Source organism: Sciurus vulgaris (genome assembly GCF_902686455.1).
Source record: "Sciurus vulgaris genome assembly, chromosome: 11".
NCBI classification, from domain to species: domain Eukaryota; kingdom Metazoa; phylum Chordata; class Mammalia; order Rodentia; family Sciuridae; genus Sciurus; species Sciurus vulgaris.
Window position 1 is genome coordinate 120500031 of NC_136472.1, and position 18355 is coordinate 120518385.

General features: G+C 48.6%; 1 protein-coding gene across 2 annotated transcripts; it reads right to left on the reverse strand.

Annotated features, from left to right (window-relative positions):
• Positions 1-947: 947 nt before the first annotated feature.
• Positions 948-14361, reverse strand: ROBO4 (roundabout guidance receptor 4). Of its 2 annotated transcripts, none has more exons than XM_079103155.1 (18): positions 14195-14361; positions 13529-13858; positions 13130-13287; positions 12827-12947; positions 12462-12589; positions 12136-12364; positions 11767-11879; positions 11044-11212; positions 10746-10913; positions 10576-10618; positions 8445-8581; positions 8092-8355; positions 3690-3797; positions 3341-3479; positions 3012-3248; positions 2556-2914; positions 1694-1900; positions 948-1557 (listed from the first exon to the last, which is right to left on the reverse strand). In XM_079103155.1, the coding sequence occupies exons 1-18, from the start codon at positions 14247-14249 to the stop codon at positions 1547-1549; spliced, it is 2976 nt and encodes a 991-aa protein (XP_078959281.1). In that variant the 5' UTR covers positions 14250-14361; the 3' UTR covers positions 948-1546. The 2 variants fall into 2 exon arrangements, with proteins under 2 accessions (XP_078959281.1, XP_078959280.1); XM_079103154.1 differs by having other exon boundaries at positions 949-1557; positions 10728-10913.
• Between the last annotated feature and the right edge of the window lie 3994 nt (positions 14362-18355).

Genomic DNA, 18355 nt, shown 5'->3' on the forward strand with positions numbered 1-18355 from the left:
TGCAAGGATCTGCAGATCAGTGCACACTGGTAGTTTCAGCATCCTTTTTGAACTTCTGTCAGAAGAACTAGATGAGGACAGGTGCTAAGTGACACTGGCCTGGCCTGCTTCCTGAAAGAGCCAAAGCCCACTGTTCCCCAATTACAACCATAGAGACTTTCCAAATAGCTAATGAGCAGACACTTGTCCACCTTCAGAGGACTGAATCAGACCTCTACTGCCCTCCCTTTGGATCTGTTTTCCACATCTTCTGCGAGGGAACATGCCCTTCACAACAAAAACAAGTTTCAAAAACCCAAAGAAAGGAGGAGCTTATGGGGGAACCTCCAGGCAAGGAGAAAGTGCATTTCTAGTACCTCCTTAGAGAGCCTGCTTCCGTATTGGCCCTCCAGAGATAATCCTCCTGTGGCTCTGTTCATGCTCTGCAACTTGTGGACTCTGCCCCTGACCTTTCCCATTCTGTAAGGAAGACTCAGGCCAGCCTGCTCTCCAGTAGCTTTCAGTGGCTTGGGCCCTGGAAGTCCTGCCCCCCACATCCATCTCTTTGTTCTGCTGTTTTGTCTGAAGAATGTTCAGTAGCCAACCATCACAGGTGGTTCTACCTTTTATGGAATTTAGTTACTTTGTCTATTTTTAAGGAACCATCTGGGACTGGTCTTTGGGGAGGAGGGCTGGAACTGCAGAAAGCAGGAATTGTCTTCTCAGGATGAGTTGCAGGATCAGCAGACCTTGAAACTTGCCTACCAACCCCTTTCCTAGATTATGCTTAAAATCTGGTGGAGGTACCTCATCTTCCCTTCAATTGCAGGACAGCGAAGAAGGACATTCTGTGAGTGTCCATGAATTCTCTACTCTTTCTAACCCAGGGGGACCTCTTGCCATCTCTCCAAGTGCTCTCCGCAAATGGTGCCCCAGAAAATGATTTCACAGAACTCCAGTCTTTACAGTTTTATAGTGTCTAGTTCCTTAAACTTGAAGTGATCACAGGATTAGGAGGATGCTTTTGTCCCAGATTCTTACACCTCCCTTCCTTTAGCTTCCTTCTAGGTCTGGCTCAAACCCTTGACCTTGACGCTTTGTAGGGTCACATTGCCTCTGTACATTGCTCTTTATTTTCTTTACACAGTGAGGCTGGGGAGAGGATTGAGCTGATTTCTAGAGGAGGTCTCAGAGGGACTGAGAGGGGAGACTGCAAGTGCCTTCCTCCAAAGCCCTCTCCCATCAGCTGCTGCTTTTCTCCACAGAGACATCTTTGACTCCCCCACCTCTCGCGATCCATAGCGGGAGACAGGGCTGTTCCTTAGGCCACAGGCCTTGACTGTGGGAGTGGGTGGAACAGAGGAGAGAGTTCTGGAGGTAGAGATGACATTTTGCTTCCTGAGGGCTCCAGTTCTGCTTTCATTTGTGGAAGTAGTCTGCTGGAAGCTGAGGAAGGTGGACTCCCACTATAAGGAATATAGGCCAAGCTCTCCAGGCCATACGCCAGGCCTATGCGCAGACAGGAGAGGTGGTCCTGGTGCTCTTCTGACAGTCTCGGGGACATGGTTCAAGAGGAATCTGTAGAAGCAATTGAAGGAAAGTGGAGCTATCCCGCTGCTTCTGTCTCTCCTGCTGGACCCCAGACTGCCTTTTGACTCTTCCCCAGGACCCTTCAGGTTAAGACCACCACATTAGCCAGAAGATGGACACTCACTGCCATCCTTGGGAACAGGAAAGCTGAGTTGATTTCGCTGGCAAGAAGTCCCGGAGTCAGGGGGCCAGGGAGGCAGCCCCCTTCCCAGTCGCCGGGTATGATTGATCTCCTCGTCCTCCAGCCAGTCAGGCCTCCACTCCCACAGGGGCAGGGAGAGGGTGGAGGTCAGGAAGAGGTCATCCCGTGGTGAGGGAGGTGAGGAGGCATCTGTCACAGAGGGTAGTGGCATCAGTGGGGGACTGACCTTTAGCCCCTAGGGACCAGTTTAGGACAGAAAACTTAGGACCAGCTAGCTTAGGGAACACACCCAGTCCTAAACACCCGTAACCCCAACTCAACCCACTGGTCCCAGGGGCTGTATCCCCAGGACCTAATGGGAAGGTCCATGGTCTCTTCTCTTTTCTCTCCCTCTATGCTCCACATGTCTTCTCACTCCTGTGTGTTTCCACACCCTTCCTCTTTCCTGGCCACAGTAGAAGTTAAGGAGCGACTGGACTCAGCTCCAATGTGTCTAACAGTGTGTCTCCATGTCAGCAGACGGCAGCTCAGGGCTTGCTGGCCCTTTGGGGTTTCTTCCCCATATACCCTGTCAGATTCTCCAAGCCCATCTTACTAACCCTGACTCTTAGCCCCCAAGAAAAATAAACTGTGGCAAATGAGAAGGCAAGGCTAATTCCAGACAGAAGTGCCCATACAAGGGAAGAGAATGCCCTGGGAATGGGAGAATGTAGGAGAGTATGGACAGAAGGCCAGCAGAAACAGGAAGACCATGAGACGAGGACCACTGGGAGGACTTGTCTCTTGGTTGGGGATAGGGTCTAAGGAAGTGGGGATGAGGAGTGAGATGGGTGGTCCCACGTACCAGTGAAGACGCAGTCTGTCTCCCTGGGCTCCAGACCAAAACCAAAGCTATCCACAGCCACTGCCAGGGCACGGGCAAAGTGAGCATCAGCGAGGAAGGAGCCATCGGAGGAGCTGACAAGGCTGGCTCTGGCACTGGGGGCGTTATCCTCAGAGGCGGAGCCCCAACCATTGACCAGGGAGCCTTCGCTGGGGGTGGGGGTAGGGCAGGGTCGAGGTGGGCACAACAAGCCCCCTGCCTCAGACCCCGCTCCTACTCCAGCCCTGCCCATGTCTGCTAGCCCTGAGGTTGTCGGGATGCTGATGTACCCATAGGTCATGGGGGGTGAAGGAGCCCTTGGCATTGGAGAGACACTGTTCCTAGGAAGAGGCAAAGTGGGAGACAGAACAATGGTTAGGGTAGTAGCAGAAGTGTGCCAGTTTAGCAGATACTCACTGAAGTTCTCTGGCTACTCACCGGGGAGTTTCCTCACCCTCACTGAGTTCCAGGCAAAGGGCCACCTCCTCGGGGGTCAGCACACTGTCCTGATCCTCCCCCAGCGATGACAATGAAGAACTAGACAGGTGACTGGAAGCTGGACTGGGACCAGAGAGGGAAGAGGCCTGGGGGCTGGGCGGCCTGGAGGGTGTATGGATGGAAAGGGATGCTGCTGGCAGTGGGGTAGAGGAGGGAGCTTGGGGCTCCACCAAGTGCCTGGTTGGGGTGAGGGAGGGATGGCAGGATGGTTAGTGCCATTCCTCATCCACCTATTCCCAGCCCTGCTTCCTGACCCCATGGCCTCTTACTGAGTCTGCTGACTCTGAGTCGGGATTCCACGAGGAGAGAGGGGTGTTGGAGGGAGAGGGCGAGTCACCAGGTCATTTGAATTGCTGAGGAGCTGTGGTCCCAGGGCCCGCCAGGCCACCAGAGCTCGGGGCACGGCTCCTGGGGAACAAAAGCCCGGTGCTGAGACTGGCAGAATCTCATTTGGCCCCAGACCCCCCTCTGCCTGCCCGTCCAGACCCTCCGCTCCTGGCCCCAGTCCACCCACTTAGCCTCCTCAGGCACAGAAGGAGAAGTAGGTAGAAGGCTGGGATGGTGGGCCCCTATAACCCACCTCCTGCCTTTACTTTCCTCTCAGAAACCCCCTCTCACCTTTGTTTTGAGAAAGATTCTTGGAACCTCTATTTCTCAATTCCCAGGACCAGAGCTCTGTGGAGCGGCTACCCAGGAGAAGTGGGGAACTGTTGGCTTGGTGTAACTCTGCAAAGGAAAGAGCTTGTGACTGGGGGACAAGCCAGGGTGGGCCTTTCAGACCCCAACACAGACTCTATCTGTAGTCTTGTTAATTCATTTCAGCCCAGGGGACCCTGATTCCAGAGAAAAGAGGGAAGCACCTCCCCCATTCCTCTCTACCACACCCCCATCTTTATCCAGTCAGCTGTGACAGGGTGGAAGGTTCACTGGGCTGAGAGTCAGCAGACCTGCCATTATAGCCTGGCTAGCTGTGTGACCTCAGAAAAGTCCATTCAACCTTTCAGAAACTCAGTTTCATCTGTAAACAATTACTTCAAATGATGGTTCTGAAGATTAAATAAAAGCAGATTGCAAATTGCCTGGCACCTAATAGATACTTAAAAAAGAAAAAAAAAAAAACAAACTTTCTTTTCCTTGACTGTATACATTCTGATCTCCCTAATTTCTAGTCCCTCACATAGTGCTACTGTCAAATTTTGGCTTTGTGAAGACATATACCCTTTCTTTTCTTGAAGGGAATCTATTAGTAACTTCTATCTCTTGCATTGCAAACATCTCAAGTGGTTCTAAATTGTCTAGTCCCACCCAGAGAAACTTGAATGACTCACTTGGGGAGGTGGGTTGGACTGTCAAATTGAACTGAGTGAATAAGATAAAAATGGGAAACCCTGGATGAAGCTAGGTGAGACAGGAAGGAGTCCCTTAGTAGGGAGAGGAACTTCAGAATAGGAAAATGTATTGGTCTCACCCCGGGAGACAAGCCCTTGTACATAGATGTTCACTAGCAGCTGTAGAATGAGTAAATGAATGCATGGATATTGCAGAGAAGAGAATGTAAATGCAAGGCGGTAAGAGGTACCTACAAGATGGCAGTTGTCACATAGCCCACCTGGACACTGAAGAGAGGGCTCTGAGTGAACTCTGACAGCAAAGAAGTTGAGGAAACCAAAAGGACCAATCCAATCATGTGAACATGCTTCTTGGTCAGACCAGAGGCCAGAAGGACGTAAGCTTAAACCAGAGAGGAAGAGGGTAATAGAGAGGAAGTATTTTCTTAGGACCAGGAATCAGGAGGACATTAAGCAAAGGATAAGAGTCAATCTTCAGGTTAGTGTCACATGATGAGAAATCTAGCTAGCAAGGCTTTCTGTCCTTGACTAACCAGAGACCCGGCAGGATGCTCAGGATGAAGCTCTCTAGTTAGTCTGATCTCAAAGATCTGGGGGGCCATCATGGACAAATTCAGAACAGGGAAGAGACCAAGGCTTTGGTGTTGACCAAAACCCCATCTGGGCCCCAGGAATCAGTGTACCAGTGGCCTGACTTTCTGACCCACTGCGGTGAAAGCCCTCATAACAGCTAGACTTTCTCCATCAAACTTTCCTTTGGTATTTTTGCTGGTTTGGTTTAATTCATTTCCCTTGGGTTTCATGTAAGTTAGGGAGTTCTGGAGGCCAGCGTCAAGGTTGGTGATACCACTGCTATCATCAGCTTTGTCTTGTCCAATGCCTGGCTTCATGACTGAGCTCAGAAATGTGAGTGCCTTTGTTGGCTCCTCTGAGTGGAAACAAAAGGAAAAGCCAGGCCCGGAAAAGGCCCGGAAAAGGCCATGTCTATCCCAGATCATTTTATTTCCTCCAAGGGATCATGGCAACAAAAGTCCTTCCCAATATACAAAAAAATGTGGTGCTGGGGAGATAGCTCATTTGGTAGAGTGCTTGCCTTGCAAGCACAAGGCCCTGGATTCAAATACCCAGCACCACAAAAAAAAAAAAAAAAAAAAAAATTAACAAGGTGAAAGATTGAACATAATCGGACATATCCAAGTTGCAATAAACATTTGTTTGAATGGAACAAAGAATGAGTGAGGGGCTGGGGTTATGGCTCAGTGGAAGAGTGCTTGCCTTGCATGTGTGAGGCACTGGGTTTAATTCTCAGCACTGCATATAAATAAATGAATAAAATAAAGGTACATCAACAATTTAAAAAATATTTTTAAAAAGAATGGATGAGGATCTTTTCTGCATATATCTGGTAAGTGAGCAGAACTAAGAACCTGATATAATGAATAAGAGACAGGAGAGTGCAACTGAGAATACCCATAGTAGAGAGAAAACCCAGTTCAAGTCACAAAGAAAAAGGACAAGCAGGTCTAGAGGAGCAGGAGGACTAAGAGAATGCCAACTTTAGAAGAAGAGGAGACATGAGTCTCTTGGAGTAGGTGACAGTAGTAGATTCAATTCCACAGCTTTGGACAAGGCTACAGCATAATTGACTTGCTGCTGAGGTCCCACGATCCAGATGTGGAATATCAGGTGTCTACCTGCCAAGGGGAGTCACTACAGGTGATCTACCCTGGGGCAGTGGGGAGATGGGTCCGGGTGAGGAGAAACAGGGTGAAAAGAGGACCTCAACCACAGATTGGAAGCCTCATGGCAGAATTGGAAGCATCTTAAAAATTGGCTGTAGGATTGGGGATGTAGCTCGGTGATAGAGTACGTGCTTACCATGTGAAGACCCTGAGTTTGAGCCCTAACATTAAAAAAATTAAAAGAACAAAAAGGAAGAATTGACTGTAGAAAACCACTCACATTATTCTCAGAGTTTTAATGTTCTGAGAGGGTTACACATTTCATTTAAGTCAATGCAATTCTCCACAGAAAGATTAGGGTTGAGGGTTTGTGTGTGTGTGTTATTTATTTAATTTGGGGGGTGGACCTCAAAATCAGGGTCTCATGCATGTTAAGTGTGCACTCCACCAGTGAACTATAGCCACAGCCCCCTAAGCCCCCAAGTGAGACTTTTTCCTCCTCTTTTTAGGGGGTGTTTCATTGACTCAGGATTTATAATGCAATAGCTCTGAGGCAAAGCTCAGAATGGTAAGAATGCTAGCTTTTCTAATACTTAAAATAATAAATTCTTGATATGAGTAAGCTCTTAATTATTCTTAATCCATCATTGTCTTAATAAAAGTCGGATTGTACCCACTTTAAAAAAAAAAAGGAATAGGTAGAACATTTGCTAAGTGTTTCTAATCAGTACAGAAGACTCATAAAGACAGTAGACAGAGTGCAGGCCAGTGTTCTGCAGGACAGAAACATAAGAGAATTTTCCAAGGGAACTCCAGAGTAGCCTTTGGAGGCAGATCATCCTAGCTTCAAAGCTGAGCTCTGTAGCTTATTACATGTGGGACTGGTGAACAAGTTTCTTAGTCATTCTGATTCTCCTTCCCTATCTCTAGAAATCAGAGAAGTAATTCCTAGCTAATCTCTTGTGAGGATTAAGTGAAATAACAAATATAAGTAAAGCATCTAGCATATAGAAGTTGCTTAAGAAATGGAGACTGTGGGCTGGGGAGATAGCTCAGTTGGTAAAGTGCTTTGCCTTACAAGCACAGGGCCCTGGGTTCGATCCCCAGCACCAAAAAAAAAAAAAAAGGAGACTGTAATTATTTCTCTTTGGAAAGTCAAGGAAAGGCAGCTGGAAGTTAGAAAAGAAATCTGTCCAGAAAGGAAAAGCAGTTGTCCCTCAGTGTCATGGGAGATTGGCTCTAGGACTCCTATATGTGTGAAAATCCAAGGATGCTCAAGTCTTTTGTATAAAATGGCATGGTGTTTTCATAAAACCTAAGCAATCCTCACTATACTTTAAATCACCTCTAAATTACTTATCACACCCAAAACAATGTAAATAGTTGTTATACTATATCATTTAGAGACAAATGACAAAAAGAAAAGGCTGTACATGTTTGGTACAGATGCAATATTTTTTTGAGTATTTTCAATTCATGGATGGTTGTTGAGTCCATAAATGTGAATACCAAGGGCAGACGGTACCCATTCCTCTCTGAGAAGCAAGTTGGGAGTTGGTGCCCAGGCAGACCTGCATGTAATGCATAGACGAGTTCATCAAGCCTGAGGCTTTCTGCCAGCACTGGCCACATTCTGCCAGGCTCTAGAATTATTTGCATGCTGGTCAGTCCCTTCATCAGATAGGTTAGGAGCACTTAGAGAGCAAGGGCTGTGCTGGGTATCTATTGTATCATCCACATATGGCATGCAGTGGTGCTTACTAAATGTTGGCTGAGTTGAATTGACTGAAGGAACAGTGCCCACATTCTAAAGAGAATCTGAGGGGACCATTTCCCCACTGAGTGCTCTGGGGATGGGGAAAGAGGCCTCGTGTCTGCTGGCAGAGGAGAGTGGGAGTTGCAGGGGACACAGCCTACACCTGGCTTCAAGGCCAGCAGTTCCTACCCTATTCCTACTCCTGGTCCCTCCCACCACCAACACCATCTTACCCTGCTTCTTTTTGGCCTTCCAAGCCTCTGTGGCAGCCAGAGACAAACGTGGTGAGGAGAGTCCCCTGCGGCTGCAGAGGCTATCTGAGCTGGGCCAAGGGTTGGCAGTCTGGGCCAGCTGGGGCGGAAGGCATCTGGCAGCTGGAGCCTTTGGGCTCTGCTGGGCTGCAGGGCTAGAGGGCAGCTCAGCAATGAGAGAGCCATAAAAAGTGCTGGTGTCTGGAAGCAGGGGCACACCAGGGCTACGGGGGTCCCAGGAGATCACTGCAATAAAAATGACAGGAGAAGTTATGGTGAGCACATTATAGCCTACTCTCCATCCCTGGAATCCCTGCCCCACAAGTTATGCTCACGGGAGCGCCGACAGTCTAGTGGGTCCCGAGGGTCAACTCCTAGTCGACTGTTGAGGCTGCTGCTGCTGCTCAGGTCCCGAGAGCCAGAAGTGGAACGCCAGGTGTCTGCCAGCCAGGGGGAGTCACTGTGGTCCATTCTGAGGCAATAGTGGTGGTGGTGGGAGGTGAGGAGGTCGTTAGGAAGGAGAGAAAAGGGAACCTAATTGACCAAGACCTCTAGCTCAGAGCAGAGCCGAAGACGTTAAGGAGAGTGTAGTATCAATTTTATCCTTACTGCTTTTCAGTCATTCACAGACTACTGAAGACCTCTGACTTGGTGTGTCCCACACTCAGTACCTCTTTCTGTCATGGGACCAGGGGAAGACCAAGTTGCCCAGAGCTGGCAGGTATTAAGGAGAGAGACAGCTGATATGAGAAGAAAAGATCCGGAGCCAGACAAACCTGGGTTGACAATCCCTAGACACCACAGTTCAGCTGTACAGTTCCTGTCCAGTTCTGTAAAATGGCAGCAATAAGACCTTTCACACAAGGTTGATGACGTGAGTTTAAATAAGGAAATGTGAGATCATTCAGCTGGCAGAGTAAGAGCTTGCGACATGGATGTTGATTTCTAACTGCCTAAGTGACACTTTAAGAACAAGGACCTGACCAAGGCAATTCTCTGCCTAGAACTCTCAGTAGCTCCCTATTTACCAAGATCAGAGTCTGCAGATGCCTAGCATGGTGAACAGGACCCTTAGTCTGGTTTCCAGCTTCCTAACCTTATCTTTTGCTCTGATATACTTCATACTTTATGTCCCAACCAGAAAAAAGACTTGTCTTTTCCTGTGGATGTAGCAGGTGATTTCTTGCTTTTCCATCTGCCCTTTCCGTGGTTTTTTTTTTTTTTTTTTTTTTTTGTGGGGCTGGGGATCAAACCCAGGGCCTTGTGCTTGCAAGGCAAGCACTCTACTGACTGAGCTGTATCCCCAGCTCCTGCCCTTTTCATTTTTACTGTCGGGATAAATGTGGAATTTTCTTTCTCCAATTTCTCCACCTCAATCCTTTTCATGAATCTTATACACACTTCTGTGCTGCCCAAACTGGGTTGCTTTCATGCTTGTCTCTGCCTAGACTGAAATTTCCTGGTGGATGGAGACTATTCCAAAGGAATGGATGAACCAAACTATCAGAATGGAATGTCCCTCAAGAACAAAGAGGATCCCAGGGGAGCCAGAGAAAGTTCAGGTTGGAGCACACAGTGCTCAGGAGGTAGCTGGAAGAGGGAAGCCAATCAGCACAGAAGAATTCAGGAACACAATGCCAGCCAGCTTGGAACTTTGTTCTGGACAGAGAATCTGACATCAAAATGGCATATCAAGGCTTGGATATATCTAGCATATAAAAGGTTTTCATTAAAATTTTGTTGAACAATGCAGATCCAGAGTGTGAAACTTCTAATGGGAAATTCAACCAGATGAAGAGCAAAAATGGTGGCAAATAGATGGAATGGCTTCTTAGTGCAAAACCCAGCCAATAGTAGAAAAAAAAAATGTGTACTTTCTTAGTATTATATCTCACGTCGGCAGATTGGCTTTGGCAGCTAATTGGCTGGAGCAGAAGTACCTACAGGCTGGCCTGCTTTTGAACAATGAGTAAGAATCTAGGAAGCAGGAGCTGAGTGCCCTCTGCTGGAAGTGTGGATGAATAATGGTGCAGGTCTAGTTGGTCAGTGCAAGAGGATTCCCAGAACGCAAAGGCACTACTAGGTAGAAGCTGAGTATAGAGAAAACTAGACTTTAAAGCTGGTCATATTGTGCCTATTATTAACTCAGTAAAGGGACACAGCATGAGAAAGTGCAGTGCATGTTAGTAGGAGGCAGGTGACAAGAGCACTGGATGGAGGTTCAGAAGGTCAGCTGCTAACTGAAGCTTTTGGCAAAGTCCTTTGTTTCATGACTCAGCTGTCAAGTGTACAATGGAGCAGTAGTGAAGGGGAAATTAGTTGTCACTTGGAGTCCTGGAGAGACTCAGGTAGTAGGATCCCAAACTGCCTGGCAGAACTCCTTTCTATTTCCTGTCCCAACTCTACTGTCTCTTGATGCCCCTCTGCCTTTCTTGCCCTTGAGCTTCCTCCCCTTTGATCTCTCACCTGTGTTTTAGGATGGCATCCTCACTGGTGTACCTGTAGAGACCTGAAAGAGGGAGAAAGGCTAACTCCATCATCTGGCCAGAGATCTAAACCTCTGTAGTATTCTGGCTGGACCAGGGGAGATCTGTACACGGGGAGGTTCCCACTCTCACCTGGGCCCAGGTGCACACCTGCTCGGCGCCGGTGGTGGATACACACAGCAGTGCCCAGCAGTAGCAGCCAGAGCAGGACACCTCCGCTGGCAATGACCTCTGGCCGCCTCAAGGTGGCCCTCAGCCGCTCCAGAGTCCAGAAATGGGGTTCACGGGGTTCTCGGGCAGCTCGCTCACTGGTCTGCTCTGTATGGGATGTGGAGCTCAGGAGGAGGTCAGGTGAGGTCAAGCAAATAGGAGGGAGGAGCTGGAAGTGTGAGGCAGGAGGGGAAGTGGGAGGGGAAGCATGGGTAAGGCCTGTGGGTGCTGTCCTCACCTAAAAGGAGACAGACAGGGCTACTGGGCTTCCCAGCCCCAGCACCCGTGACTGCAGCCACTTGCACACAGTAGAAACCTGGCATGCGGGTGGCGATCTCCAGCTGGGTCTGCTCACCCACTACGGTCCAGTTGACTGTGGGCAGTGAGGTATTGCCCAGGCTGCAGACCTGGGGCAGGAGTGAAGGTGAGTAGTTGCCCCAGGCACCATCCCAGCAGCTGAGCCCTCAATCTGCAGATCAGACTTGGCATGTGACCATCCTGCCCTGCCACCTACTGGGGACCCTCAAGTATCATAGTTCCAATTCCTTCCCACTCCTCTACCAAGCAAGATAGACTTTTCTGTAGACTGACAGAAAAGGGCAAAATTTATTTGCTAAATATGCCTAAGACTAGCAGTTCTCAAACTTCAGCATGTTCAGAACTACCTGTAGGCTTGCTAAAATACAGGTGGCCAAGCCCATTCTTGAGTTTCTAATTCAGAAAGCCTGGGAAAGGATCTGAGAATCTGCATTCCTAATAAGTTTCCAGGTGATGCTCATATTGTGGATCCAGGAGCCACACTTTGAGCACACTTATTCAGTCTGGTTTGATTCCTGTTCTATTTCTTGTGTCTATACACAGATATGGTTCCTCAGTAGCTACAGCAAGAGCAGGCAGAACTCTGTGGAAAAGAGGGGTGATGGTCCCTTTAGGAAAGGCTGTGTCCATTTGTGAGGTGTACCTGGTAGCCACGGATAACACCATTGTGGTTTTCAGCAGGTGGTGGGACCCAGCTCACAAGGATGCTTCCATTGCCAGGTTTTAGGGTGACCTCCTGGGGTGGAGCACTGGGCACTGGAGGGAAGGAAGAGAGGCTCAGTAATGCTGACCCTTCAGGACTTTTTCAGGGAAAAAAAGTTAGAATGAGAGACAAAGAGTTAGAGCCCCACTGAGGACAATAGAAGCTTTGCTCAGCTCTGTTTGCCTGGCTGGGGCAGGAAGAAATCCAGGAGTAGGATCTACTACCCACCCCAGACTGGAGTGGGACAGTCCAGAGGTACTCAGTTGAGAAGGAGCCTGGGGTTGGGTTTTGGGCAGATCTGTTTCTGACCTTGTTCTGGAAGCCTCAGGAGCAGTACATTGCTGTCAGGTCCTCGAGCCCGACCAGAGGATGGTCTCACTTTGAACTCGTAGTCATGGCCCCAGTGGAGGCCCCCGAGCTCTGCACTCTGCCAGCCAGCTAGCAGCTCCTCTGCCCAAGGAGCTGCCTGGCCTTCCACAGCAGACTGAGTCCGGAACAAGGCTGTGTAGGACTGAGCAGGTGCAGCCGGGCCACTCACCTGGGGAGGTGGACAAGGGTGAGGGGTGGTTAGGGAGCTCATGACAACACTTTCTTGAGCTCTGAACTGGTTCTTGCCCCTAGGTCCTGTGCCTCACCTTCCAGCTTAGCCATACCACAGGCCCGGATTTGGAACCTGTCTCAGGATCTGGGTTCAGCAGTGTCACGTTTTCTAGATGAATGCGCACAGCCAGGAGTTCCAGAGGTTCCTTGTGGTCCTGGGACTCTGTGAGGAGTATAGAGCTGGGGTGGGGCCTATAGGCCAAAGTGAAGGGATGGAGGAGTGTAACATCCCCCAGTCACGGAGGAACACAAACTCCCAGATATCCCAGGTCTAGGATGCTCCTATTTCTACTTGGGCCCCTGATAGAGGGTGAACCCTAATACCTTAACCTCCATCCAAATCTGCCCTTACCACCCTAGCCATAAACCAGTCATAGACTTAGGTTGACCACACCCTTACCCTGCACAGATACCCTGGCTGCCCGGCTCTCCCGTTGTCCTGCATTGTTGTTGGCCACACACATATAGGTCCCTGTATCGCTCTTCTCTGCTCTTGCCACCAACAGAGAACCTTTGGACACCTGTCAGGGACAGGTACAAAGTGAAGTTTCCAATATGGCCAGGGTTCTGAGGCTGAAGGGCAGCTTCAGGACTTCCCTTCCTCAAATTCTGTCAGGACATAAGGGCTAGGGAGCCTGTCAGTCCCTCAGCTGCACCAACTGTGCCCAGGACAGAACGAAGGACAGAAGGGGGCTCCACTCACCGTGTGCCGCCCTGGCTGCAGAGCAAGGGGTTTCCCATCTTTCCACCATGAAACTGTGGGCTCTGGGTAGCCCCAGGGTGGCCCACACTCCAAAATCACCTGCTCCCCCACCACAGCCACCTTGTCTCGAGGCTGGATCTGGAAATCCTCCTGGAGGACTGTGGGGAAGACATCAGGTCATCAGGGCCCAGGCCCAGGTCTCTCTTTCCCAGAGTCCTGCCTGGCATCTCCTGCCATAATTACCTGATTCTGCTTCACCCACCTTCCAAGCCTCACAGGTAGGTTCAGGCCAACCCAGCTTTCCCTCCAAGTTCCCCCCATCAGGCTTCCCCTCACACTTCCCTCACGGATGTCTCATCCCTAGTTGTACCACCCTCTGCCTCCCCTCCCAGCGCTCACCCGCCACAGACAGCCGAGCACCTCTGCTGACTGCTGTGCCCAGTTGGTTGCTGGCTTCACATGTGTAGACACCCAGAACTGTGGACAGGGCCTGGTCATCATAGGAATGTCCCCGGGCAGGGGGCCGCAGCAACAGAAGAGTTCCATCAGGTAGGAGGTGGTGTAGGTCTGGAGACACCATGCTCAGGGGCTGCCCATTCTGTAGCCAGTGGATGGTAGGAGGTGGTTGGCCTGATGCTTTGCAGCTCATCTTGGCAGGGCCAGAGCCTTGGAGCAGCTGGTCCTGGGGGTGAACTAGGATCTGAGGTGGGGAATCCTGAGCCTTGCTTCCTGGGAGGGAAAAGGAGGCAGAGCTAGGTCTGACTATCCATGAGGCCTCCAAATCCATGCACCATACCACATTCCCTTGTGCAGGAGTTTGTCTGATGCTGTAAGACTGAAAGTCCACTCCCAAACAACAAGCTATCCGGGAGGGGTCAGGGCCAGGGTGTACAGCGGCCAGGTCAGAGCTTGCATACTCTGTCACACACATTCCCTCATACACACACTATCATCACCATCATCATCATCTCTGCCATGCCCACTGCAAAGGGAAGCAAAAGAGCCAACACTCTTTGAGCCGTGTATTGGGGAGCATGGGCCAGGGAGAGGGAGACCCCCACTCACCCAGAATGAGCAGAAGAAGGAGAGGCAGGAGCCACCTGCCCCCAAGGAGGCCCATTCCTCCAGAGTCCCTGGCTGCTCTCCGGCCTCTGTCTGTGTCCTGAGCACTTTGTCCTGCTGCTCTGAGCTCACAGCAGAGAGAAGGAGGGGCTGGGTGGAGTGGTGGTGGTTGTTTGTGACTGAGACTCTGCCCCAGTAGGGAAGCGGCTTTGAGGAAACCGATGCTTCCTGCCTGGCCCTCAGTGCCTTGGAGAACTGGGAGGAGACTAAAGGCGAGAAACTCTCTGACCTCCACCTTTTGGTCATGACCCATGACCCTAACTTCAGCCGTAAGGTTTACCTCATGTCTGGTTTGGAATTTCTTAAAGGGAATCCTCACACCATAAGTCTACCCATATTTTTAATCCTTCAACCTTAAAATTCTATTGAAGCCTTATTCTTGAATCTCAATCTTTAACCCTTTGCATCCACATGCCAGAGTGGAATGGAGACTAAGAGGCGAACACAGGACACAGTGGTAAGAAGCTGAGGACAGAGGGCAGTGGAACTGTGGGTCGTGGAAACTACGTGAAGAGAGCAGGAGTGGATGGCCACTCCATGGTCCATTTCCCCAGGGACAGATGGGGCTGGGGCAGAGGAGACCAGAAGATAGGAAAGACTCAGAAACTATGGCTCTGCACTTTCCCAGTCTGCCATGTCAGCCCCTCCCCACAACCTGGAGAGACTGCTCTTTCCCTCTCAGAGCCCAGCTCCTGTTTACAGGTCTCTTACTTCCAAATCTGGAATCTCAGCCATTTCCTGGAGCTGTTCACGGGAAAGCCAAGGCCAGGCTCAAGGGCTCAGCGGAAGAGCGTCCAGCCTTTGTTCTCAATTGTTCTGACCAGCTTCTCCGCAGGGCCCCTAACCCAGCTGGCTCCCACCCTTCCTTCCACTCCCAGGCTTCAGGGCCTGCCTCAACCCTCACAGACTACCAAATGGAAGGCCTCTTTCACTTCTCCTCTTTTCCCTCAAACTGAGATCAAGACCAGTTAAGACAGGATCAGAACACCATGGTTTCTACAAACTAGGGGCTTCTACGGCATTAAGAACAGGCAGAATGAATGTAACAGAGTGACAGCTGGAAGGATAGGAACTAGAGTCAGAAAATAGAACGTGAGATTTCAGAAGTGAAAATGATGAGGGAGAGACCAAGTCCATGACTTGAGCATGGGTCTATGTGTGGCAGGCAGAGTGGAGTGGGGTTCACAGAGTCAAAGATCTATAGGGCCAGATTGATGAAGGAAACTCATCAAGACACTAAGGTCAGTCATGGAAAAGACAAGAAAGGATGTCAGGGGGAACAGATGGGTTTACTTTACTTATGGCCAACTTGAAATTTCACAGGTAGGGACCCTCCAAGAGCTGCTGAAACCCTTGCTACCCCCAGCAAGAATTTTGCTGTGAATAGTCCTCCTCAAAGTCACTCCTGCCTCTACATTGCACCTGGGGAGACTAACCAAGTTCTCTGCTGATATGTTAATGCAATTTGATTTTACTCAAGTTTCTTTTTTTTAAATTTTTTTTTTATTATTTATTTTTAAATGTTTTACAGACTACATTTTGATTCATTGTACACAAATGGGGTACATCATTTCATCTCCATGGTTGTACACGATGTAGATTCATACCATTCGTGTAATCACACATGTACATAGGGTGATGATGTCTGTCTCATTCCACCATTTTTCATGCCTCCCTCATTTCCTTCTATATAATCCAAAGTTCCTCCATTCTTCTCTCACCTAATAGAAGACAAAGTAGGCCCGAATCTTCATCATTTTGGTTCAGGATCAGACTTCCTCAACAAGACTCCCAAAGCACAAGAAATCAAAGCAAGAATCAATCAATGGGATGGATTCAAACTAAAAAGATTTTTCTCAGCAAAGGATACAATCAAGAACATGAAGAGAGAGCCTACAGAGCAGGAGAAAATCTTTTCCACACGTACTTCAGATAGAGCATTTATCTCCAGAATTTATAAAGAACTTACAAAACTTAACACCAAAAATACAAAGAACCCAATCAATAAATGGGCCAAGGAACTGGACAGACACTTCACAGAAGAAGACACACAGGCAATTAATAAACATATGAAAAAGTGTTCAACGTCTCCAGTAATTAGAGAAATGCAAATTAAAACAACTCTAAGATTTCATTTTACTCAAGTTTCTATAATCCAGAAAGAGGCTATGTGTTGCCCCTGAGGGAAAAGAAGACAAGTCTCAAAGAAATTCAAATCCATCGCTAGCCTGTCCTCAGCTGAGTGAGAACGGACAGGTGAGACAAGGTGAGTCTGGTGCTATGCCATAGGGATGGAGCCCCAGAGAGTGTGGCAGCTGAGGAATGGTCCCTATACCACAGCCACTTGCCCCATGCCTAGAGATGGCCTTCTGAACAACCACTCCCTATGCCCCGACTCTGAAGAGTCAAGTGCTAAGAACTGAAGAGGAGGGCTAATCACTCTGAGCCTTTACTGTAGGACATTAGGGTTACTTCTCCTTACTCAGTCCAGACATCCAGGACATTCAGGGATACATGGAGTGATTGCCAATGGAACTTCCCAACAGGGCGATGTGTCTGGATGGCTTCCAGAGGTCACAATGCCCATTTCTAGCAACCTGTCACATCAGCACCACGATTGTCTCATTTCCACAAACTAAGGAAGAGCTGACTGCGTGAGTCATGGGGATGATGTGGATGGATGGAAGCCGCTTCCTTTTGTTATTTCAGAGAGACTATTCTGGGGCTATGCAGGTCCAGTGGCCAGTTTAACAACTACCGTTCTTCAACCCCAGTTGTAGTGTTTTGTATTTTTGTGAATAACTCCTTAGTTGTTTGTAAGAGGGAGGAGAGAGAAGGGTCAGGAGCTCTTCTGAGTGACCCTTCAGAGGAAGTTCCTCTTCATCCGGTTCCTGGCTTCTCCGACTTCCTGTGGTATGTTTTCTGAATATGCAGCTGGAGGCTCCAGTTGGCCAAGTTGTCACGGTAAAAGGAATGAACTCAAGGGGGATGAGGTCTTGCTTCTATATCTTATGAACCAAGAGATTTTGAATAATTTGTATAAACTCTCTGAACCCATTTTGTCATTTATAAAATGTCTGCATGAGTCTTACGAATAGTGGATATAAAAGTGTGTTGAAAACACAAGACCTGTTTGAATTGTCCTTAAGCATTCTGGGGCAGCATACCCATCTCCCTGATTAGTATAACCACAGCCAGTCCCAATCATACCTAGCCATTTTGGAACCTTGAGATCTAATCCGTTTTTATGTTCTTGTTTCTTTTCTTTCCTTTGGGCTTGAGTCAGCTTGGTCTCAATCTCTATAAATTTTCATCTTTCTTTCAAAATGCCAAAAGCTGGAGGGAAATGGAGTCAAGAGAGGACACTGTACTTCCTCTTTGCTGGCAGGAAAAATTGCCCTGATGGCACTTCGCTGGCACAACTTTTATTCCCTAGTGCCTGGTCCTTCCCTGGGACCTGAAATCACATGCGATACCCTAAACCTCACACGTTCTCCACTTTCTAAACACCAATGATTGTGGGTCACACCTACAGCAAACACATCCATTTGAAGATTTTGAATAAGAGCTAATATCAATATTTAACCATCTGCGCACATGTCTAGAAAGAAGGGAGATCAGTTAGTATACTTTGTTCATCTTGTCAATAACCCTCAGTCAAAGACCACCAAAACACACCTGGTGTTGAACATGCTGGGTTTATTATTTCTTACAGCTAGAGAGTGTGCATTCCATGGGGAACTGTGCAGTGTCTCAGTAAGAGGGTTGTTAGAAAGAAACTATTATAGGATGGGTGGTATGACTGGATAATTTTGAGAACGATCTAAGAAAGCAAGACTTTGCCCTGAATTGGGTGCTATAAGGAAGAAAGTGCATTCTGTGATTCTTTGCAGAAGAATGCCTTTAATAATTTCCTTTCTATGTAGTGTCTAATCAAGTAGTTCTTTTTCTATTGTGAACAGTGCTGCCTTGTGTCTTTGTTTTATACAACTCTGCTTTGGTTTGAATATATCCCCTCAGGAGTATGTATTAGAAAGTTAATTCTCAATGCAATTGTTGGGAGTGGGGCCTAAAGTCAATTATAAAAGGACTTGAGGCTGTGAG